Genomic DNA, 25,879 nt, shown 5'->3' with positions numbered 1-25,879 from the left:
CATTTTATTAGTAGTACCCTATGGTTTCGGGTGCCATTTTGTAATGAACAAATAAAAACATATCCTACAACATAATGTGGAAGTAATTAGTAAAGGCTGATTCACAAACGACAAAATAATAATTTAAAAAACGTGTAGAATGCACTAAGCAGGCGTAAACGACTTCCGTTCAATTTGAACTGTAATTCACCGAACATAATTGATTAGAAATTTACTTAGGTCTCAATATGTACGATAAATGGACAGTAAGTAACGAAAATACATTCTGAAAAATGGACACGGCGTCTAACAACAGTTTATTTATAGCTTGTGATATCTCCCGACGAATACAAAGTTTTGAGAGGGATTTGAAGCAAATTTTTGCTAGATTAATTAGTCTGAATATGTTTTTAGTCCAAATATATCATCATATCACATAGTTTGTACGCGGGAAAGTATCTTTAAGGAGAGCATGAAATCAATGAATCATTAATAAACGATATCAATGAGAGTATGAAGTTGGTGGGACTATGAAGTTAATGAGAGTATGAACTTAATGAATGGTTTTTAATGAGGGCACGAAATAGCTAATGATATTATAGAGAGCATGACCTGAATGTACCGATCCCGTAACATAAAAAAGTACTTCGTTTGCCTAGCTATCCGATAAATCAGTGTAGGGCGACCTTGAAATAAACTGGTTAGAACACTTTATTTTCATGTGATGACCCTAATGGGCTACTCCGTATCTTGTAATTACAAGATAGTTACAAGATTACTAGTCAGAATATTTTTTTTTCATTTGATTGACCCTAATGGTCTTCCGTACAAAATTAATATTGTGGACATTTAAAGCCGCGTGAATACACGTGACCCAGTTCTATTCTGGCGAATATTCACGACTCTTCACATGCAATGAGGATGTTAATATTTGTTAAACAATTTCCTTAAAGATACTTTAGTTAAGAGTTTTATAAAGAGTTGGCCATTCTTGCTATAATAATTCAAAAATAAATGATAAAAAGAAAATGTCAAATTTCAGTCAAATTACTTTGTTCTGAACGGAATTGTCACTGTTGGAAGTTTGGACTAGAAATAGGCATCAATTGTGTCTGCACCGTCTATGAACATTGGCGATCGTTTGATTGACAGATGACAACACCACCTACATATTCTCGATTATCAAGTAACATGCTAAATGGCTATGGTAGCCTCGCTTGGCATACCTTTCATCACCAGTTTCCGGTAGTGACATCAGCGACTAAGGGTAAACGTTAGCTTGGTCTGCCATTTATTGATTAAATTTTAAATGAACGACTGTTAAAATCCAAATTGTATCCAAGCCATCCGTGGGTCTACAGAGTTGATTTTTAGCTTGTGTAAATAAAGGTCTAATTAATAATTTCTATAACATCGGAAGCCTAAATAAAGACTTGCAATAGGCGGATTTACCTCTTGCATAGTGTATGTTTAACGATGCATTGTGTAAGCGCTAGGGGATCACGTGGCTAAGACGCTAGCTCGCTAGCCTGGAGGTCGGGTGTTCGATCCCTGCATTGGCCGAGAAAGTTCATCCAGATTTTCCGGCGTGGTTCTCCCTTGTCAGTGATGCAGGACGGAGGGGCTGACAAGGAAAGCTGTCTAGTCGTTCGGATGGGACGAAAAACCGAGGTCCCGTGTACACATTGGCGTGCACGTAAAAGATCCCTTGGCAGTTGGAATTCGATATAAGAGTAGGCCGTAGTGCCGCTGTCCGGGCAAAATTTCCCTCATAGCACACTGTATGGCGTATGCCCGTCTTCATTAGCCCAAGTTAGGAGCAGAACAGTAGGACGTTAAACTCCATTTCATTTCATTTCATTTCATTTGTGTAAGCGCTAATAGTTCAAGAATAGATAATGAAAATATGCTTCAAATTTCTTTATGCTGAGCGAAGTTATGCCCGTTTGAAGATAAAGCGTAGATAGTTCATTATCCTAGCAATGATACTTGACAACCGAGACTTAGCCTCGATTGTCATATTTCATCGCTAAGTTTTCAAATCTCACGGAAGTTTATATCCATTGAATTCTCGGCCATTACGTTTGTCGTGTCATGTTAATAAATGTCTAATATAGTAGCGGTTGAATCTGAAGTAGCATATCCCGAAATCGGAAGTGGTAGGCCATCGCCACCTAGACTATATTACTCCCCAGTCCGAGCTACCCCTATACACCAAATTTCATCCTGAAATGAAATGGGGTTTAACGTCCTACTGTTCTGCTCCGAACTGAAATTTCATCCTCGGGACAGCCCTAGTGTAACCGCCAACTTCGAACAGACAAACAAACGACAGTCACAAATAATAGCTTATATAACATTTGAAGCCAAAAGAAAGACCTACAATAGACATCAGATTTAGCTCTTAGATAATACATCTTTAAATTATTCTCAACACCCCTGTTCAATGGTTAGTGCTAAATGATAAGGCCAGCTCAATTTGTCGTCATAGGTCACGAGATGTAAACAGGGCTAGCGCTACTCCCAACCATATCCATAACCCTGGACCCAACCCTATAGGTCAGTGCTTTTGTGGAGACTTAACCTCACCCCAAATTCTTAAACCTTTCCTACAATCTCACCAGCAACCACGTGCCCTAACATTATTTACATGGGAGCTGGCCTTAGCAAATAGATTTAACCCCTGTATAATAATATGTTTACATAGATTCTATGGTTTTAGTTAATTATTGAAGTAGATCTAGTTTACTTTCTTGGCTAGTTTAGGTAGTTCTCGTGTTTAACACTGTAATTGAAATGAGTTTTTGGAGTTAATATGATTAAAAATATGTTGTGATCCTCAGTTTGAGGATATTTTTACAATCTTGCTCTAGCTTTTAAAGAAACGTGGTATGTTAGTGAGTTCAAAGTGTCGGGATGGATTGAATTATACCATGTTATGTTAGTCCCGAAATGTTCTATTTGGTGTTGAGTGAAAGTAAAATGGGCCAGCTGTTTCCTTAACAGTACCTGGGGGTTGGGTGGTCTAATAGTTTGAATCACAGGGACTGTGTCATAGAGTCAAGTGGCCTGGTTTCGAGTAGTGTCGCTTGTCCAACCTTGTGGATTTCCTCCGGGTCCCTTCCACTGCTTAAGACCGCTATGCGCAAGCGAATTAGTGAAATAAAATTGAATCATATGTTAGTCCCGAAATGACCTAGTTAAGCCCCATTTCTTTTCCCCAACATAGTACATCGTGTACATCATAGCATAAAATCATAAAATAAAAATTCTAACAGTTATGTTTATTAACATTATTCACATATATAATAATTTATCGTACACTATATAAAACTATATATCATATATTTTTTATATATATATATATATATATATAAATTTATCGCACTAAAAACATGAAACCTCCCAAATCAACAAAAACACAGTACCCGGCCTAAACAAAATCAACACAAACACGGAAATATGTCCGACAATACAATATATAAGTAAGTAACAATACGTTATACATATACAGTATACAAGTAATGTAGAAATTAGTAACAATACGTATGCATAATATACAAGTACGGTAGACATTAGACATTAATCACAATACGTTATACATAATATACAAGTACGGTAGACATTAATCATGAACATTTGACAGAACAGACATGATTGTGGACGAACATCCTTGTTTTAGTCATTTTAGATCTCAGCTATCCGATTGTCTAGCGAGTATATTACGGGCTTGTTATGTGAATCAATAGAGACTTTTGGCAAGCGGAATTGTCCCATCCGTATCACATATCCGTATCGTATACGTGATACGTTGCGTCATTGTAGTTTAAGAGTTTTGGCAGATTTTCGTGTCGCGTACGTGTGCGTCGATCAGCTGAGCTTAGTTCTATTACAGCATGATGGCAGATATCTACCAAGATCACCATCAGTACTAGTCAAGTGCCTATTAGAGCCGAGCTATTAAAAAAAATTAATGTCGAATCTTATTTAAAATCTTCGACTTCGACTCGACTGCAATTTTTGGTTTCACTAATGTATCATTTCAGAAAGTTTATACCCCTTTACCACAGAATAAAATCATTTATAGATTTACAAGGTTCCGCCTCCCTAAATTTAGCACGTAGTTCAACCATCATGGTTAAAATCACATCAAATATACACCTTCATGTTCTAGAATACACAAAGATTCATAAAAACACTACGATACAACATTTCAGCGTCTAAAAATAGCAAAAAAGACGGTAAAAGGACACGACAATGTTATACGGACCTTTCCGTATAAAAGCTGTTCGATACGTGCTGCCGTATCCGTGTGTCGTATCACGTATGAGAAATATACACACATCGATGACGTCATACGCAAAATCCATACGGATACGGGATACGGACCAGAAATTTACGCTTGCCAAAAGTCTCTACTGTCTAATTAATAGTGTATATAACATTTGAAGCGAAACTAAAGACATCCAATAAGTAGGTTCAGCTCTTACTTAAAGCATCTTTAATCTTCGCCACAGTCTAAAATACTTGATAACAAAGATTGTGCATCAGGGAAAGTATCACCGTGAGTGTTATATCTGGTACAGATGGTATTAACAACGGAATCGTAGCTGACCTCTCCCATCTGTAATACGGCCTGAATCATTGGTAGATCGCTAAAACCTTCTGGGTTAAACATTGGTGGTAGAGATTGGGTTATGTGACTGTCTGCAGCAGCAGTACTAACTGCAAGTTCTGGAAAATGTGTGCGGTTTACGGGTAGGCTTTGAAGCTGTTGTAGTTCTGCGTGGGATACAGCTTGTTGGCTTTCGAATTCTGGTGAATGAATTTCGGGCATGTTTGGTTGGTACGATAGATACGTTTGACCCTCAGGTAATGAACTGTCATTGGATACATACGGTTGCCCCGCTAGTGATGAATTGTTAGTTGATGGCGTATGCCGCTGTTGATCTAGGGAATCGCTTAACGGCTTTGCCAAATGAAAGTGTGCAGTTGATGAAACTCTTTCTGGAATCTGGGAATTGTTTGACGATGTAAACATTGACTTACGGTGTCTAGGAAGCGAACAGTTACTACCAAATATACCCTTACCAAGATTCAAAGGATCATTATTTCTTTCTTTATTTGATACGGTTGGTGCAATTGGAATGGTCTTCTGCATCCCCGACGCTTTCTTCTTCCTCGCGTTTTTAAGCTCCTTTTCAGAAGAAGTCTGGGAATTGCTAGCTCCGGTTGCTTGAGATGCTTTCAGTTTTTGGTTGGTGTTCCCATCACCTGTTTTATCAGTCTTTCCATTGTCAGTTTTTATTTTATTCTTCTCCATTTCGCTATCGGACGATTGTAGCCTCTGTCTATGTTTATGGCGGCTCTTCTTTGTCTTCGGTGATGCATTTTTAGAATTCAATTGGTTTGGAGGGGTACCATGAACATTATCTGCCCCATCAGGAACATCCGTATCAATATTTGAGGAATAGGTTGGTACAAAACTGTTGTTGAATTGTCCTTTGCATGTTGATGTGATCTGATTATGTGTTAATTTAGGCGTGTTCCCTTTGCCTGCTTTAGTAGGATACCGTATTTCAGATTTATTTCCATAATCGTTAGTCGATTCTGATGCCCCAATCATCTTCTGATCTCTGGGTGTCCTTGAGTCACTTAGATTAACAAGTATTCCACCTATTTTTGTTGTTGGAGATTGTTGGGCTAGGTTCGACAATGGGCTTGATTGATTTTCCGTGTAAGGATTTATAAGAGAGTTTATGTTTCTACCAGAGGTTTGGACACTCCAACATATAATGAAATAACACCCAGGACGAAACCGTTTGTGTGTGGCAAAAGGGTCGGTGTCTCTTTCCCAATCTCTCAAAATTAAACCACAATGATAGCAACTCATCCGATCAAGTGTTCCAAGATAGAAAAACCCAGCTTCGGCAATAGACTCAAAAGGGGGAAGATTTAGTCGATATTCTTCTTGTACAGTCCTAACAGATTCTAATCTGTCCACAAACTTCGAAAACTTTGAGAAACGCGGCAAATTTAAATCTCGGGTGTATCCAAGATGCTTTAAATATATACAGTCTGGTCCGTATCTGCTGTGAACTTCTAATGCATCATCATTGACAGTCCATTGGACAACTTTTTTATTACAGTAATCACACTTAACTCTATCTGCCGTGCCAGTATAACTGTAAATATAAAAGAACAAATTAAATTTGTAGTCTCATGGATTGAGTAGTAGTATCAGACGTTCTAGAAAGTAATGATATCCTATTACATGCAAGACATTGATGACTTATAAATTAATAGGGAAACGGTGATTAATTAAACCTCAAGCTAACTAGCTAGGAGATGCCAGGTTCGGTGTTGGTCGAAACAATTTCCAGGGATTTACTAGCATGGTGCAGGATGCGAGGCCAGGCAAGGAAGTGTCTAGTCGTTCGGATGGTACGACAACCCGAGGTATCATGCATACGGTGTCAGTTGACTACTGGATTTTGAATTACGAATAGACCATAGCTCCACTCTATGTCCCTCTTCATTGTTGTTGCAGGCATCTCATTTCACTGACTGGAGAGATAGAAATAGATCTGGGATTTCATGGCATTTTGGATTTCCGGGTTTTTAATTTCAGCGACCCTTAGTATTATTGTACTATACTTGATCGCCAGGAAATCGCGACTGTTAAATAGACAGTCAACGCTGGTAATAAATTGAACTGGACCCTTGCGACTTTTCATTCTTAAAATGTTTTATCAACACGGTACTGCTCAACTGATTACCAAAAGATAAATGAAAGGACAATATTGGTGTAAGCCATTGTCACATGTGATAGAACTGGTTAAACACATTCAAATTATAATTTGAACACACAGATCATTGGTACGGTAGATGCGTAACGAAGAGTTGAAGAAACGGAAGTGGTGCAAAAAATGGAAAACAAGAGTTATCCTTCTATATATCTGACTGAAGTAACGGGCGATAATAGATACACGGCCGAATACCCGCATCCTCGACCACAAAATACTTAAACATCAATATGCAAGATCTAAATCTGCCTATTGCATACTTTTCCTCGGGCCCTAAATATTATATACACTATTAATTAGACACTTTTTAAGATAAGATCATATTCAAACCTCGATGCCATCTGATCGCTACGATTTTAAACAGATTTGAATAATCGGAGTTGACTAAAATTTTCAAGATATTCTCTTTGCACTATCTATTTTTAAACGATTATAGCAAGAATTTCCAGCTCAGTATCTAATCTTCAATAACGCCGCTTTAAACCTTCATCATTAAGGATGTCTGGGCAGTATCTTCGATAAAACTGGGGCAACTGTGGGTGAATACACTTGGCTTTGCCCAACATACGTGAAATTCGGATTGAATGACTGGAGTGTGGTCTAACAGACAAGTTGTTTGTCCACACTATCTCCCGTCAAAAGTCAAAACCTATACAGTAACTCACTTTTTTTTTTATCAAAATTGAGTTAGGACCAAATTTGTAGTTTTACTAGGGTATGTGCTTCCTGTTGTTGTATTAGATATTCCAATCTTTTGATTTTGTAAGCAGTTACACCCATGACACAACCTAGCAACTTCCTTCATTTGCCTAGTAACTCAATAGTCAAATCAATGCATAAGCTGGGGTTTAATATTCAGTCATTACGTTCCTTTGTTTTCTCAAAATAAGACAAACGTGAGTTACTAGGTGTTGCCTTTTTACGGGAGCTATGATAAACCCAACACAAGCTTCAGAAATACTGACGGGGATGTCCTTGTCAGGTTACCCACGTTTCTCGACGATACTGCCCAGATAGTTGAACTTATCCACTTCTGCAGCAACCTATATGTTGTCGGATGATCCACTTTGGTATTCTTGTTCAGGATCTTGGTTTGTTTAATTATGGCAACATCTTGCAGACTTTTCGTCTTGGACATCTTTTGCTGACGAGTGTGAGATAAAAAGTACAATGAAATGACTGCATTTTGAAATATTTTACTTTAAGTCTTCTTATAGAATGTACCAATTTTATTTTTAGCATTATTTAGAAATGCAAATTTAAGCTACAATTTCAGTTTAATTTCTCTCATCCTGACCACCCCACCCCAATCTGGAACTTATCGACCAAGGGCTGAAGATGATTCAATAGTATCACACATGCTGTTCATCTACTAAAGATTCAGGTACCAAGGTATTTCGATTCTAGACTTATATATAACTCCTTCCACTATTAGCGCACAATTTACTTTAAATGCAGGCGTAATCTTCCACGGTATTACAGACACGGTCAATAAGCTTTGTATACCTGGTACAGAAAAGTAGGACGTTAAATACATTTTCATTTCATCTCCACTCAACATTTTTCTATATTAAACATTTCTACATCCAATTATAAATCTACACTACTAATTGTGATTGTCTTTTGTTTGTTTGTTCAAAGTTGGCGGCTACAATAGGGCTCTCCCAAGGCTGCAATCTGGTGTACAGAGGTGGTTCTGACCAGGGAGTAACACGGGCTAAGTGGCGTTGGCCTACAACCACTCCCGGTTTCGAAGTTATAGGCACAGCCCGTGCAGCGCCGGGTCTTTCGCTAGTAGTTATTATTTGTTATAGCACAAATGCGAAATTCATCATCTATTGGGCAATAGCAGCACCACTCTGATCTTGGGGCGATTCTCGCCTTGGGTCCTAATGGGCAAAACCACGATTAAAATCTTAAATGAGGATAAACTTTCTATGTGTTCTAATTGCCCCTGGCGTCTTTTTGCAAACTGCATTCGTTTTGTAATGTCAGTTATTGTGAAATATACAATGGATACTTAATTTTATTTTTTTGTTCTGTCCTCAATCCCAAAATCTAGAGATGACATGGTAATTAATGACACGTGCATCTTTGGGTAAATTATCCATCTATCAAACATAGCATAAGCATACAATGCTTCTTATCAAACTAATTCAATACTTCGATGTAATTAAATATAAACAAGCGGTTGCCATGCAAGATACGCCCACATTTTGCAAGAGATGAACAGAGAACAAGCTAAAAAAAGAAGTGATTTTTTCGTTAAATCAAAGGGGCATAATTCAGGAATTCGTACGAAAGGAACCACGATCTTTGGGTTATAAACATGCATTTCAAGTTTCATATAAAAAAAGGATTAAAATTGTGACCTCTACAGGGTCCACAACATTTTTCGTTCAATCAGGGGCCATAATTCAGGAAGTTACGATTCGATATGCACAAAATATCGACAGGTACTGAGATCTTTTGAGTTATAAACTTACATTTCAAGTTCCATCAAAATAGGATTAAAATTGTGACCTCTATAGGGTCCACAACCTTGATATACCATGTTTTTACGCTATTTGAGGACGAATGGCGGCCATTTTGTCTGTCAATTTTGGGCCGATTTTCATGAAAATCGAACTCAGCCGTCCTTAGGGTGTAACGGTGATATAATAGTACGGTTTTTTTTTTAAATCGGATTAAAATTATGACCTCTATAGGGTCCACAAGCTAAAAACGCGATTTGTCGTACAATCAGGGGCCATAATTCAGGAAGTTACGGTCCAATACGCGCGAATATCGAAAGGAACTGATATCTTTGGGTTATAAACTTACATTTCAAGTTTCATAAAAATCAAAAGAAAATTGTGACCTCTAGAGGGTGCACAACATTAATATACCATATTTTTTACGCTATTTGAGTAAGAGGGGCGGCCATTTTGTCTGTCAGTTTTGGGTCGATTTTCACGAAATTTCAACTCAGCCGTCTTTAGGGTGTAACAGTGATATACTAAAACCATTTTTTTGAAATCGGATAAAAATTATGACCTCTATAGGGTCCACAAGCTAAAAACGCGATTTTTCGTACAATCAGGGGCCATAATTCAGGACATTACGGTCCGATATGCTAGAATATCGAAAGGAACAACAAAATCGGAGAAGAATTGAGCCCTCTATAGGGTCCACAACCTTGATATACCATATTTTTACGCTATTTGAAAACGAACCTCGGCCATTTTTTCCGTCAATTTTGGGCCGATTTTTACGAAATTCGAACTCAGCCGCCCTTAGGGTGTAACCGTGATATAATAATACGGTTTTTTTTTTAAATCGGATGAACATTATGACCTCTATAGGGTCCACAAGCTAAAAACGCGATTTTTCGTACAATCAGGGGCCATAATTCAGGAAGTTATGGTCCGATATGCGCGAATATCGAAAGGAACCGAGATCTTTGGGCTATAAACTTTTGATTATAAACTTACATTTCAAGTTTCAACAAAATCGGATAAAAATTGTGACCTCTATAGGGTCCACAAGCTAAAAACGTGAGTTTTCGTACAAACAGGGGCCATAATCCATGAAGTTTCGATCCGATACATGCCAATATCGACAACAGCCGAGATCGTTTGGAGATAAACCTATATTTCAAGTTTCGTCAAAATCGGATAAGAATTGTGACCTGTAGAGAGTCCACAAACAAATTTTGGACGGACGGACTTCCAGACGTCCGGACGGACAGGGGCGACGACAATATACGTCCACATGAAAATGTGGGCGTATAAAAAAGGATGGGTGTATGAGGTGGTGGTGTGTGTGTGGGGGGGGGGGGTCTCTCCCCTCGGGGCTCGAAGATTGTGATGTGAAAATATACTGTTCGTTTATTTTTATTTTTTTTCAATACCCAAAATCATGCTGAACTAGATTCAAAGGGAAGGTGACGCGGATACTTTGACGGTGACGGGAACTTAAGCGGAGCGAATGGTTTATAGTTTTTAATTCACCAGTTTACCCCAAAAAGAGGGTTGACAGAATTCGATTCTAATCCTATCCACGCCACTAGTTACCCACATTCAGAAAAGTCACCGTTTTCTTCTACTTTAAGATCAAATAACAGTGTATTCTATTATTAATTTTTACTAACACATTATTTTAAAAACATTACTCGGCATACCTGCGGACCCCTCTAGGCTCCGGGCCACTGGACAAGTGTCCCATCTGCCCCCTCTCTCACGGGCCCTGATTCTAGCTCAATGAGAAGCAGAGTTAATGTGTCACGAGACGTGTGACTAAAGTTGAATGACTTCCACATGACTAAAACGCGATGACGATGACTCGGCTTGTTGAACAAATGAGAAATAATCGATCTTTCAAGTGTTCTTTATCATCCAGGCGTGTATATACTTGTTATAAATTACCCCAAGGCTTTATCATCCAGGGTTTTACATAGGCTAAGCCTGTTCCCCAAGCCCATTCAGACATCCTGAATAAAATATTGTTTATAAAAAAACAATCATCATCCAGGCGTTACTATATATGCTTTTTATAAGTTATCAAGCCAGTGCATGCATGTGTGTATTGTTTATCATCTATTATGACATTGACGAAGCTTATTACAGCGACATATTGCTACCTATACGTGACTAACAGGGAAGGACTTTTAAATGCAATGGTGGTTCATATGTCCTAACTGAAATGAAATGAAATGAAATGGGGTTTAACATCCTACTGTTCTGCTCCTGTGCTGGGTTATCAGGGAAATTTTGCCCGGGCAGCGGCACTATCGCCTACTCTTATATCGAATTCCAACTGCCAAGGGATCTTTTACGTGCATTCCAATGTATAGACGGGACCTCGGTTTTTCGTATCATCCGAAGGACTAGACAGCTGTCCTTGTCAGGCCCTCCGTCCTGCATCACTGACAAGGGGGAACCACGCCGGAAAATCTGGATGAACTTTCTCGGCCAATGCAGGGATCGAACACCCGACCTCCAAGCTAGCGAGCCAGCGTCTTACCCCTTAGCCACGTGATCCCAACTATTTTAATAATTATTATCATTTGATGTTGATATTGTTTATATGACCCAGTTTATGTGTTCACATATTTTAAATATGTATTATTCAAGTGCTAAATCTGCCCAATTGTTATAGTTATGAGTGCTTGAAGTTTTAACAAGATAATCTCAATTGTAAGAGAGAGAGAAATGGGGTTTAACGTCCACTCGACACAAACTAGGTCATTTTGGGACTAACATATGGTTTAATTTTATTTCAATAATTCGCTTGCGCGTAGGGATCTTTAGCAGTGGGAGGAAACCGGAGGACCCGGAGAAAACCCACGAGGTTGGAAGGCGACCCTACTCCTTGTCACGTGCAACCGGAGATTCGAAACCACGCCAGTCGACTCAATGACAGACTTTATGATACAGCGCGCGCACGCTAACCATTCAGCCATCAACCCCCCCACCCCCTCTCAATTGTAATGTAACTATGATAATAAACAAAGTCGAAAATCGTGTGGAATCTGTTACCATAGAATAATATAGGAAGGGTGGGGTGGGGTCTGAGAAGAAATTTAAAACAAAAAATGATGTCCAATATCTTGTGGAATTCATGCATTAAAAAACCCCACACAGAATAAAAATCCGATAGAATATACGTACAAGATGACATGATATACTATTAATGTTCCAGCAAAATAAATAGAAAATATTTCATAAATCGTACATAGTCCAACTTTTCCAAACGCCCCCAAACCTTGCCATTCCCCTTCTAAGAATTCAAATTATATAATGTACTTTGACTATTACCTGAATCCAGCAGCTGCTAATTCAATATACGATTTCGGAGAAGTCCAGTCACTGTAGGAGTTTATTCTTTGCGCGAGTTTGCGTTGATCCAATACAATATCCCTCCATGTCATAATAGTTGGTAGACATTAATACCGTTAACAATCTGCCAGAAAATACCGCCTGTCGTGATGTGTTTGACTGAATGTTTACATGACACGTACTCAATTGCATATATTTTAGCACTATATCCTTGAATTAACTTTGTATATATAAGGCTACACAAAATAAATGTCTTGTTTCTCGGGCAACTGACAGCTGAAACTGTAGGGGGGAGGGCGGTTTATTTTTTTTTTTATCTCATTTCTGGCTAGAGGATGGTGCAAAATAAAATTTGCCTCTTGTTGAAAATTGTTGGGGCGGGAGGGCGGCCTTGTATTTTTTTTTTCTTTTTAATGAGAAAGTCATTACTTGTCTACGGTTTTGCTTTCAGTTATATATTATACATACTTAAAACATAAACCCATAAATCAAGTCTACTCAAACACTGAACACTGACTGAAAGGAAAATAATTTTCCATATTTAATCCACGTAATGTAGCTTACTAATGGTAAAGGTGACAACCATAATTGAAATTGGTTTAAAATAAAATTCCGTACGACTATTAATCGCCGTCCATAATAACGACAATATTTTAAAGAGTAAGCCTCTGTCAGCATGTGTATCAAAAATAATCATCACGGTAAACGACACTTCGATCTAAATCTAGTATCGCTGGTTTATAATGATTGACCTAATTCCAACCAATGCATGTCACGTGTCATCGGGATTCGGGAAATGACTGTTTCTCAGGTTATTCGGTGTGTTTCTCAGGATATTCGGTGTTCTATCTGGGGTTTATATCGAATGACTATTTAAATTTAACTAACAACTCGTCAGTAAAACCATCAAATGTGTAATCCAATTATTATTTTCCGGATTATCAAAACTACCGTTAAATGTGCTAATGACCCAGATTCTGACTAAGGTATGGTGACTATCATCGTATCGTATTCGTAGCCACAAGTTATAATAATTAACCTGTTCTACGATTCATTGTTTTATAAATAGGATTTTTTCAAACATGGACCGACTGAAGCCGGCAATAATGAGCCGATTAAGATTGAATGATTGAAATACATTGCATTGTTGTCAATGACTTCCGGTGTTTACAACACGAATCAAATTCTAGTTCACAAGGGGAGGTAATTAAAATCACGTGAGGTTCTTTCGATATCAATAAAAAAAAGACCCGTAAATGAGCGTTTACATCTGAATTAGTTTAATACATTTGAATGGATATTCACGTATGGGGCATGTAGATATACATGCGGCATATTTTTTTTATGACTTGCTTATCGATGTTCGGGCGGGCGTTACATATTTTTTATTTTTCATCAAGACTAATAAATAGGCCGCACGCGCAACCAATTTTGGGTGCGGGCGGTGCCCGAGAAACAACTTATTTTATTTGTGTTGCCTAAAGATACCACTCATTATAACCTAGTATTGTGTAGAAACACTAGTTCACCGCGTGACAGTTATAATAGGGAATTCCCACAAACTGACGTAACCATTAGAAATATGTAAACAATTAAATATAAATATCAATATAAAAGAGTGAAATAAACATATCAACATATTTCTTTTATCAATAAAATTGCCCAATAGTGGACAGTTATGTGCGGAGCTGTTTTTTTTTTTTTAACTATTTGGGGATTGTTCATAGTGTGACAAAGATCAACTTTCATCCGGCTTGAGATAACATTCGATTCACTCCACCCTTATTGTCAATATATGTATTATATATTATTTTACATAGTGGCTAGTATATGTTTAAGTAAACATTTGATACCCCTCATTTTCTGACCCGACCGGGCTAATAAACACGGGCATACGTTATGCCGTGTGCTACGTAGGACATTGTGTCCGGACAGCGACACTGCAATCTAATCTTTGGAATTTGACATGTAACATATCGGTTAATGGGGCATTATGTATTGTTTAATGGTCGAGAGCGAGACATTAAGTAATATATTGTAACAACAAGAGGACCGTCAGGTCCGAGTGTTTTTACAATATATTACGCAATGTCTCAGCTCGAGACCATTAAACATCTTAAAATACAGACACTCCGCACGTGCGTTTACAGTGAAATACGTCACTCGAGTCTAATATTTGACAAGGTACGATTGGCAAGTTGCCCGTACGATTATTTGAAATAATGGTACGCCAACATCAAAGGGTGACGTCACATCTGTATTTTAAGTAGGATTTAGATAAAGAGCTGACGGTTCTCGGTATAATAGTTAAAAATAGATCATGGAAAGGGAATAACCGTTGAATTATCGTTCTTAGAAGAACAGTGTTGTTTTGAATGTCATTGCTCTCGTTGTTAAGATAATAAACAAAGTTTCGATTATCCATATTTAAATTAAATTAAATCAGTTATACATAGGCGTACGGGCTCGATGACAGTAAGTGGGGGCAGAACCCGAAATGCCCGAAAAAATTTCGGGTGTACAGACAGCGGCGCCGATATTCCTCGAGAGGCGAAGAAGCATAGCTCCTCTTGTATTGTACCCCCCGCCCCCCCCCCCCCGAAATTTTTTGAATATTTGACGGCTGCAAACATAGTTTCCTACTATTTCAGCCCGCGAACCAAGCAACTTCAAAGTGGTCTAATATAGCCTAATTAAGATGGCTGTCTCGAATTCCAAACAAAAGATCAATTAACGGAGACGGGATCGCTTGGAGAAAATTTAACAGCCGCATACGCGTTTTCCTGCTATTCCAGTCTGTGAATACAGCAACTTGGTCCAATATAGTCTACCTGGCTGACCCCGAATTCCAAACAACCAATCAATCGTCCGTTGTATGGGGGGCCTCACCCTCGGGGCCTCACCCTCCCCGAGAAAATTTTGAAAATCTAACCACCGCAATGCGTTTTCTGCTATTCTAGCCCGTGTAAGCAACTCCAAAAGTATCCAATGGTTTTGTAACCGAAATCCCATTCTGAATTCCAACCATCCAATCAAACCGTTGCAGCTGCATTCGCAAATAATAATCGATGCTCGAAAAATGTCGCACAAAGTAGAGTGGCTACAGACAAAATGTTTTAATCCATAGTCAACTCAGTACAAATTTGTGGTATTCAATTAAAAGAAAAGTAAAATTAGTGTTTTATTAGGGCTCAATGACAGTTAGGGAAGAAAAACTAGAAATGCCCGAAAATATTTCAGGTTTACAGACAGCGGCGCCGGTTTTCTTCGAGACGTGAAGAAGCAGAACTGACCTTGTATGGACCCCCGAAGAAAATTTGGGAATATTTGACGGCCGCAAACGCGTTTTACTGCTATTCCAGCCCGTACAATTAGTGTTTTATTAGATTTCGGGCACTTTATATTGCCAAGTAGATGAAATAAAAAAATGTTTTTCACTTTACCCTTCTGCCCGAAAAGTCTGCTTGCCCGAAAGTTAGGGGGGCAGCCCCCCCCCCCTGCCCCCTGGCTCGTACGCCTATGCAATTATATACTGTCAATCGTATTTAAATCTGTTGAAAACGTCAAATACCCGATGGCATCGAGAGTTGATTATAGTCTTGGTAAGTTAATTAATGTCTAATTACTAATTTATGTAACATTTAAGGCATAAATTAAGATCTGCAACAGATTTAGCATAATGCATAATGGATATGGAATTCTAAACACCATTAGTGTAATGGATTTCTATATAACATTCCCCGTTTAAAATGGGGGGCCATGGTGTTTCACCCGGGGATCCCGAGGTCAATCTATTTGAACAGCGTGTCTAGTCGTTCTGATGGGACGAAAAATACAGGCATTTACATAAATTGGCATTTACATAAATTTGCCCCTGACAGCTGGAACATTTGAATCACCGATGTCCGGGCTACATTTCCCCCATAGCGTATGCCCGTCTTCGTGAGCCTGTTTGGTGTAGAAAATCTGGGTAAGACGCTGGGTCGATCCCTGCATTGGCCGAGAAAGTTCATTCGGATTTTCCGACGTGGTTTTCCCATGTCAGTGTAGCAGGACGTCATATGTGCTAAAATGTGCAGAACTGTCGCCGATCTAGCGTTCTCCGTGTTTTAACATTGTTATCAATGATGGCGGGGGTGGGGTGCCTGGAGTTTTACTCGCCTATGTCTCTATAACGTTTACGCGCAAGCGAAATTAAATGGACCATATTTTAGTTCCGAAATGATCTAGTTTGTGTCGAGCGGACGTTAAACTCTCTCTCTCTCTCTCTCTCATTCTAATTCTCATTGAAGTAGACGTGTCTAGACAAACTGACGAATATAAAAGTTGCATATAACTGGTTGACCACCCATGATTTAATAAATTCAACAGAATCTAATATCACGGTTCAACTAGTTTATGTAAATGTATTTGATATCTTTATATGCCAATTCATACTCTGTTCGTGTAGGTGCAGTGTCTATAATTAAAACTTATGACATTTTTACTTGGAGCGTACAATGAACAATATGCTAAGTCGGTGCAGGAAAATGGGACGGTAAATCCCATTTCATTTCATTTGCAATGAACACGTGATTACAGTACATTCTACAGCAATAGAACTATATCTATTTGATAATAGGAAGCCACAGGGACTCAGTGAGTAAGATATGAAATGAAATGGGGCTGTTCTGTTCTGTTCCGACTGTGTAATTTTGACGGGCTATGAAGGACATTTTGCCCTTACAGCGACGCCATGACCTACTCTTATATCGAATTACAACTGCCAAGGAATATTTTACGTGCACGCCAATGTGAACACGGGACCTCGGTTTTATGTACCATCTAAACGACTAGACAATTATCCTTGTCAGACCCTCTGTCCTGCACCACTAGCAAGTGGAAACCACGCCGAAAAATCTCAATGAACTTTCTAGGCCAACACCGGGATCGAACCCGTGACCCCCAGGCTAGCGAGCCACCGTCTTACTCACTTAGCCACCGTGACTCCCTGTTAATAAGACGTTTACCAGGTAATCACATGTTCGATCCCGGTGTTGGTCGAGAAAGTTCATCGGAGAGAGAGAGAGAGAGAAATGGGATTTAACGTCCACTCGACACAAACTAGGTCATTGCGGGACTAACATATGGTTTAATTTTATTTCAATAATTCGCTTGTGCATCGGGGTCTTTAGTAGTGGGAGGAAACCGGAGGACCCGGAGAAAACCAACGAGGTTAGACAGGCGACCCTACTCCTTGTCACGTACAACCGTGGATTCGAAACCACGCCAGTCGGCTCAGTGACAGACTTTATGATACAGCGCGCGCACGCTAACCATTCAGCCATCCAACCCCCAAAAGTTCATCGGGATATTCCGGTGTGGTCCTCCCCTTGTCAGTGATGCTGGACAGGGGAGCTGGCAAGAGACAATTCAATAATCCATATTGGAAGTAGGTCTGGTCCTCCCCTTGTCAGTGATGCAGGACAGGGGAGCTGGCAAGAGACAACTCCATTATACCTATTGGAAATAGATAACATCTGTTTTCACGACAGCACTTTTCGGCCTACTGTAAGACTTCCATTCTGAAACAGAGAGTTGGTCATTTTGCACCTTTTAGCTCATCGTCATGCTTATGCTAGGTTCACACTATCACGATTCGTGCTGCGATTGCAATCGTGGTTTTAATCATGGAGTATTCGTGGAGATCCTATCAGGTGTTATCAAACATATTGAGGTCAGTCGTAGCAATCGTGTTGATCGTATCGAAGCGTATCCGAACATGTCTACACGTACCAGATCGTGGACTCAATATGGACTCTGTCGTAGCAATCGTGTTGATCGATGTTTCGTAACGCATCGCACGACAAAGGAAACCTAGCATTAGACTAAGCTCAGGTAAACAGGTTGATTGGTCAATTCTTTGGGACACGATAACTTTGTTTCTGAATAAGTGAGAGTGATGCACATGTTCTGCTCAGGTTAAGCAGACTGGTAAGCAATTTGATTGGTCGAGATTTTGAATCCTAATTAAGTGAAAAAGATGAAACGGGGTGCATTGTATCAATACCTTGACTAAGTTCGGTGATGAGCATTTTCTGATAAGGCTAAATAAGGATACGCTATTTGATTGGTCAAGACATTGTAACAGAATAAACCTACTTTTATTTATGATGGAATATTCAAACTCTGTGTAGGTGTTCAAACTTGGTGTAGATGTTCAATAGGTGAATGTCTTAACAGAGTGGAATGGTTAGCATTTAATTGGCACTAAGGCTAAGCAATTTGACTGCAGTCAATGATTGTTTGGGACATTGATTGGGTGAAAGTCAAGAATAAACAACATCAAAGCCAGTGGATTATGAATATAAAATAATTTATCAATTCATGAGTATTGGGGGGTACAGAATTACAATTTATCTTCAGATACATTAATCAAATATCAACTTCGATAAGCCAATATACAAATCCTGTCATTGACCTGATCCTGGAGTTTATTTAGTCGTCGTAAAACGCATAATGGGGAAAGTAAGGAGGGTATGCTCCATTTCGTTGATACTGTTGCCTCATGAAATTGTACATTTGCATTTTTCGATAATTTTCGTAATAATCCTCATATAGGTCACTATTATAGTAATAAGCTGAAAAGATAAAGAAAAAACAACATGTATTTGATGTGCGCTTTAAGTATGTACGTATGGAGAGAGAGAGAGGGGTTTAATGTTCGACACCATCGGGTCTAACGTCCACCCGACACAAACTAGGTCATGTCGGGACTAACACATGGTTCAATTTTATTTCAATAATTCGCTTGCGCGTAGGGGTCTTTAGCAGAGGGAGGTAACCGAAGAATCCAGTTGACTCAATGACAGACCTTATGATACAGCGCGCACGTGCTAACCATTCGGCTATCCACCCCCCCCCCCCTATGTACGTATGTGGAAATTCTAACGAATTCCCAAAGACCAGAGAGACCGGACCAGGACAAAAAACCCACGGGGTTGGGCGGGCGATCCTACTACTTGTCACGTACAAGCTAGGGAGCACGCGTTAGACCATTCGGCACAAGAACAATACTATGAAAAAGATAAGCAGACTTTCTAAAATGACATGTATTAAAAAAACCAATACCCCTACCGATTGTTATGTATTGAGGGCCCACGTTGAATCAGTCCATGGGGGGGGGGGGGGGGGTGTATGGCTGAATGGTTAGCGTGCGCGCACTGTATCATAAAGTCTGTCATTGAGTCGGCCCCTATGCGCAAGCGAATTATTGAAATAAAATTAAACCATATGTTAGTCCCGAAATGACCTAGTTTGTGTCGAGTGGACGTTAAACCCCATTTCTCTCTCTATCTCTCTGAATCAGTCAATGAGTAGGGGGTTTACGACAAGGATTTTTTTTACCTGTCAATTAAATTTGTCACGATCAAAAATAAGAAAGTGACCAAATAAATAAATGAAATGGCTTTTAACGTCCTACTGTTCTGCTCCGACTGGGCTAATGAAAACGGGCATACGCCATGCAGTGTGCTATTCGGGGAATTTTGCCCGGACATCGGCACTATGACCTACTCTTATATCGAATTCCAACTGACAAGAGATCTTTTACGTGCACGCCATTGTATACACGGGTCCTTGGTTTTTGGTCCCATCCGAATAACTAGACAGCTGTCCTTCTCAGGCCCTCCGTCCTGCACCACTGACATGGGGAGTCCACGTCGGAAAATCCTGATTAACTTTGTCGGGATCGAACACGCGACCTTCAGGCTAGCGACTCAGCGTCTTACCCACATAGCCCCCCCCCTCCCCCTCCCCCTCCAAATAAATAAGCAGTTTAATCTAGTATAAAACCAGTGTAACGTAAAAAGATCGACTTAAGTACATTGTATTATCTTCACAGAATGTTTGTATTGAGCTTTATTTAACGTCCGCTTCCACCGAAGTGATATCTTAATTATTCTTCAGCCATTACAAAACTCTACACAAGGGAGGCCACTCTACATATGAAAGCATGGAAGCACAATTAGAGCATTATCTATCTATATATATATTTGTGACTGTCGTTTGTCTGTCTGTCTGTCTGTCTGTTCGGGGTTGGCGGCTACACTAGGTCTGCCCCGAGTCTGAAATTTGGGGTATAGGGGTAGCTCGGACCGGGGAGTAACATAGGCCAGGTGGCGTTAGTCTACCACTTCCGGTTTCGGAGTTAAGACCCCCGAGCGAAGCCGGTCTGTTCGGGGTTGGCGGCTACACTAGGTCTGCCCCGAGTCTGAAATTTGGGGTATAGGGGTAGCTAGGACCGGGGAGTAATATAGGCCAGGTGGCGTTAGTCTACCACTTCCGGTTTCGGTGTTATGACCCTCGAGCGAAGTCTGTCTGTTCGGGGTTGGCGGCTACATCTGCCCCGAGTCTGACATTTGGGGTATAGGGGTAGCTCGGACCGGGGAGTAACATAGGCCAGGTGGCGTTAGTCTACCACTTTCGGTTTCGGAGTTATGACCCCCGGGCGAAGCCGGTCTGTTCGGGGTTGGCGGCTACACAAGGTCTGCCACGACTCTGAAATTTGGGGTATAGGGGTAGCTCGGACCGGGGAGTAACATAGGCCAGGTGGCGTTAGTCTACCACTTCCGGTTTCGGAGTTATGACCCCCGAGCGAAGCCGAGTATCCTGCTAGTATAACATATAATCACAGACTAATAGTATTATTTATATAAATAAAATCAACGATAGCTGTGTAGTGGTGTGTGGTTATTCGCATTGAGCTTCGTCGCCGCGATCCAATTCCACATATGTGGTATCAAATTAACCAGCATGAACCCGTGAATTTGGGGGGTTGCATGGCTGAATGGTTAGCGTGCCCCCCTTTATCATAAAGTCTGTCATTAAGTCGACTGGCGTGGTTTCGAATCTCCGGTTGTACGTGACAAGGAGTAGGGTCGCCTGTCCAACCTCGTGGGTTTTCTACGGGTCCTCTGGTTTCCTCCCACTGCTAAAGACACTTACGCGCAAGCGCATTATTGAAATAAAATTTAAAAAAAAAAACATATTAGTCCCGAAATGACCTAGTTTGTGTCGAGTGGACGTTAAACCCCATCTCTCTCTCTCTCTCTCTCTCTCTCTCTCTCCCGTGAATTTGGGTGTATTTTGGCCCCGGGCGAAGTCGGGTATCCTCTCGGTGTTCTATAATTCCTTAAGTACAAAATATACATACTCCGCAAATCAAATAAACTAATTCAATCATCATTACAAAATACAATGTTCTTCCACAGAAAACATTTTTAGCACGAATGTTCCAGAAACAAACACATATATTCATAGACATATATACAGAGATAACAAATTTCTTGTACAAAATTAGATTACTAAACGCAAAAAAATCGATGTAGCACATTTGGTGCCCATAACAATGCGGAACGCATAATGTTCTAGCGGCCTATTCTGCGTTATATTTGTCTTTAAAATCGGGGATCACGTGGCTAAGTGGGTAAGACGCTAGCTCGCTAGCCTGGAGGTCGGGTGTTCGATCCCTGCATTGGCCGAGAAAGTTCATCCAGATTTTCCGGCGTGGTTCTCCCTTGTCAGTGATGCAGGACGGAGGGGTAAAAGATCCCTTGGCAGTTGGAATTCGATATAAGAGTAGGCCGTAGTGCCGCTGTCCGGGCAAAATTTCCCTCATAGCACACTGTATGGCGTATGCCCGTCTTCATTAGCCCAGATTAGGAGCAGAACAGTAGGACGTTAAACCCCATTTCATTTCATTTGTCTTTAAAATCAGAGTTGTATGTAAAGAAGTAGAATTGTGTCGGGTGATAAAGTCTAAAATGGGAGCCGCAGTGGTTCCATGTGTAAGACTTTGGCTCGCTAACCCGAAGGTCACGTGTTCAATTTCGATGTCGGCCAGTAAGTTCATCAGGATTTTCCGGCGTGGCTCCTCCTTGTCAATGGTGCAACCCTCAATCTGATTAAAACACAGATCCTATTTCATTTCGTTTTTTATAGTTCAAAATTTTGTTTTACTTGACTAGGATCTGGAAGAGTTGTTATATAACCCGTATTCTGGTTGATGTGAGAGATTAGCCAATGAAACATCAACGCTGATTGGTTAATCAAAGGTCATCGAAAGTATAAAAAAAAACGAAACGAAATAATTCTGCTTCTTGTCTACGAGATCACCCATGGTGGAAGTGGAATGATAATTTCTGCTAAGGGAGTTGGGATGGCCTTGTGGTTCAGAGTACCGCACTTCGACCTCTAGCAGACCGACCACCTCTGGCTTGCGGCTGTGATTTCGATCCCTGGTGTGAGCGTATGTGGCTCGGTGATAGGGGCACCTTCTCAACCTCGTGGGTTTACTACGGGTACTCCGATTTCCTCCCCCAGGAAAGATCCCTGCGCGTGCACTAAGATGATAAAAATGAAAAAAAAATAGGACTTGTCTGCGATATCACCTTCGGTGGAAGCGGAAGTTCAGCACTAAGAACACCAACAATTTCTGCTATATTACTTCGGTTAAAGCGGACGTAAAATAAAGCCATTTCACACACACACACACATAGATCTAAATGTCAATGAGATTGTTAAATCCCATGTCAGTCGGTCAAATGTACCCAAAGGACTTTGTATTTTGATCACTGGTCAGGGACGGGTGTGCTTGATATTTATTTCACCGATTTCACATTATCGTTATCAATGGATAACAGAATTAAAAAAGCGTGCATATCTTACCTGATACGGCACAGGTAATGACTGATAACACCAGTAGACCGATCAAGACACGTCGAGAGATGTCCATTCTAAATAAACAAAAATCAAATAGAAATGAATATGGAAGACCAAATAGCTCTTTATTCACTGTTATTAGTCCTTATTTCCTAATTCATAGTCCTTAATTCTTATTTCTTCATTTGTTGTCGTATTTCGACATCTGTATGCTAAAATGAATAAAGAGCTGTTTGGGTATCCATAGATGACTTTCAAAATAATGATATGCATCTGTTCAACTATATAAATACACAAATTGATAAATAACGTTATGTGCCTGTCCATCTATACACAAACGATAAATGAAATATGCGTCCGTTTATCACTACACAAACGATACGATCTATAACAATATGGACTCAAACTAGCAATTATTCGCACATTGACTTCAATGTTAAATGGCTGTAACATCACAGGCTGTAGCTTTTTGCTTAACATTCCGTTGGTCCCAATCTTTATAGGGGACCGCATTTAGCAATCCCTTCATCATACTTTTGTAGGGGGTGGACCGTTTAAATTATTTGCTACGGGGATTTAATGTTCATTGGGGTCAAAATCTGACTTCCGACACAATGATTGCTCTACAGAAAGACACTTTACACCCCCTATCCGTCCGCTCTAATTACCCAAAAACTGCTATGAAATTGCAAATTCTATCTATCCCTTTTGTCCAAATCTAGACCAAAAAGTCAACCAAACAATGCAGGAAGAGGGGAGAAAAAAATAAGGGAAAAATTGTCTATTAATAACTCGCACTGCATTCGTAATAATGGAAAATAATTACTAGTCCTTATGCGCCTGATCATCTATATACAAACGATGAATAAAATTATGCGCCTGTTTATATAGAATATACACAAAGGATAAGTCACATTATTCGCCTGTTGACAAATAAACAAACGGCAAATGACATCATGTGCCACGGCACATAGGCAAGATCTTCCTAAGTGTGCAGCCAAATTTTGAACGCAGTGGTTCTCAACCTTTCTTTGCTAACGGCACACCTTGAAACACATGAAAAAAAAAATAGCGGCACATCTGGCTAAATTTTTATGAAAAATATTTGAATTTTGCAAACTAAAAACATGGCAAGTCAACGACGGCATACAACCGGAGACGGGGACTAGTCATAGACACATAGAATTACTCAAAATAAATAAAGAAAAACACAGCTATGAACTTATAAGTAGAAACCAGTGAATATTCAACTGGGATCATGTTTTTTTTTCCAAAATTCCGCGGCACACGTAGGAAGATCTCGTGGCACACTGGTTGGGAATCACTGTTTTGAACGGCACACTAAGAAAATTTCTCACTAAAGAAGCCAGCTATATGACTGATGAAATTCGAAACACTGCAATAAAGTAAGTTCATAACTGTGTTTTTCTTTATTTAGTTTGAGTCTCCGGTTGTATGCCGTCTATGACTTGCCATGTTTTTATTTCGCAAAATTCAGATATTTTTCATATATAAGAAGCCAGGTGTGCCACTATTTTTTCATGTGTTCCAAAGTGTGCCGTTGGCAAAAAAAAGGTTGAGAACCACTGATCTAGAATAAGAACGGCTACTTTTGTCTCACTGTCTTGAGCCAAATTGTACTCTGCTATTGCTCCACATTGATTGTGTATAATTATCTGAATTTAAATGAAATAGGATTTAATGTCCTAACGTCTGCATCAAAAAACCGATGGAAGATGGACATACACCAGGTAGTGTATGTTGCGAGAATATTTGTCCAAAGAGAAGAGTTTCATCTATTTTACGCCAAGTGTTCTTTTACGTTCACGTCAACTATCCGAATGACCAGAAGTTGTTCCGAGATCCCTTATTTCAATTGGAATCCAAGGTAACACCAGCGAAATAATCCCCTTTTAAAGTTCTAATTATAGCTTACCTTATTGCTAAGATACGCACCCTGTCAACGCAGCGAACTCAAAATGTTACGTTACAGTCTCTGTACAGCTTAACACTAACCAAAGAATCGACAAGAATTGACGTATCACAATTTAAATTTCTCCTTTTATACAACAATTGGTGTTTGTCTTCTAGAAGAGACACATGTCTACAAAAACATTCATTATTCTGCTGGTGATTGATTGTTATTTTATTTAAGAGAATTTTAGCTGATTGAGATCTCGGTTGTTTTTTGTACGAATGATTTACGACCAGTAAATCACAGAAATTCTGACTTTCATGAGATTTATATTATTTTACGTTATATAACTGGCAACGCGCAATCTACATACTTAAAGATACATTATGCAAGATTTAGATAAAAGACTGACCATTCTTGCTATATTATAATAACTCAAAAATAGATAATGTAAAATAAAAACATTGAAAATTTCATTCAAATTACTTCATTCTGAGCCAAGTTATCACTGTTTGTAGTTTTGACAAGATGTGTGCATTGTGGTAATAAGGACACTGGTATATTCGAGACTTAACCTCGCTTTCCCATTTCTAAATGGAAATGAAATGAAATGAAATGGGGTTTAATGTCCTACTGTTCTGCTCCTATGCTGGGCTAAT

General features: G+C 39.6%; 1 protein-coding gene and 1 long non-coding RNA gene across 4 annotated transcripts; both read right to left on the bottom strand.

Moving 5' to 3' along the window:
• Positions 1-3,305: 3,305 nt before the first annotated feature.
• On the bottom strand, positions 3,306-12,808 carry LOC126822437 (uncharacterized). Of its 3 annotated transcripts, none has more exons than XM_050551350.2 (3): positions 12,584-12,808; positions 7,751-7,929; positions 3,306-6,164 (listed from the first exon to the last, which is right to left on the bottom strand). In XM_050551350.2, the coding sequence occupies exons 2-3, from the start codon at positions 7,921-7,923 to the stop codon at positions 4,481-4,483; spliced, it is 1,857 nt and encodes a 618-aa protein (XP_050407307.2). In that variant the 5' UTR covers positions 7,924-7,929; positions 12,584-12,808; the 3' UTR covers positions 3,306-4,480. The 3 variants fall into 3 exon arrangements, with proteins under 3 accessions (XP_050407307.2, XP_055957347.1, XP_050407308.2); XM_056101372.1 differs by having other exon boundaries at positions 7,777-7,929; XM_050551351.2 differs by lacking the exon at positions 7,751-7,929.
• Positions 12,809-18,949: 6,141 nt separating this feature from the next.
• Positions 18,950-25,394, bottom strand: LOC126822465 (uncharacterized). Its single transcript, XR_007680828.2, has 3 exons — positions 25,242-25,394; positions 23,312-23,379; positions 18,950-19,224 (listed from the first exon to the last, which is right to left on the bottom strand). It is a non-coding gene; the product is annotated as an uncharacterized LOC126822465 (long non-coding RNA).
• Positions 25,395-25,879: the final 485 nt, after the last annotated feature.

Source organism: Patella vulgata, chromosome 5 (genome assembly GCF_932274485.2).
Source record: "Patella vulgata chromosome 5, xgPatVulg1.2, whole genome shotgun sequence".
In the NCBI taxonomy this organism is placed as follows: Eukaryota; Metazoa; Mollusca; class Gastropoda; family Patellidae; genus Patella; species Patella vulgata.
This window is presented reverse-complemented; position numbering and strand designations above follow the sequence as displayed.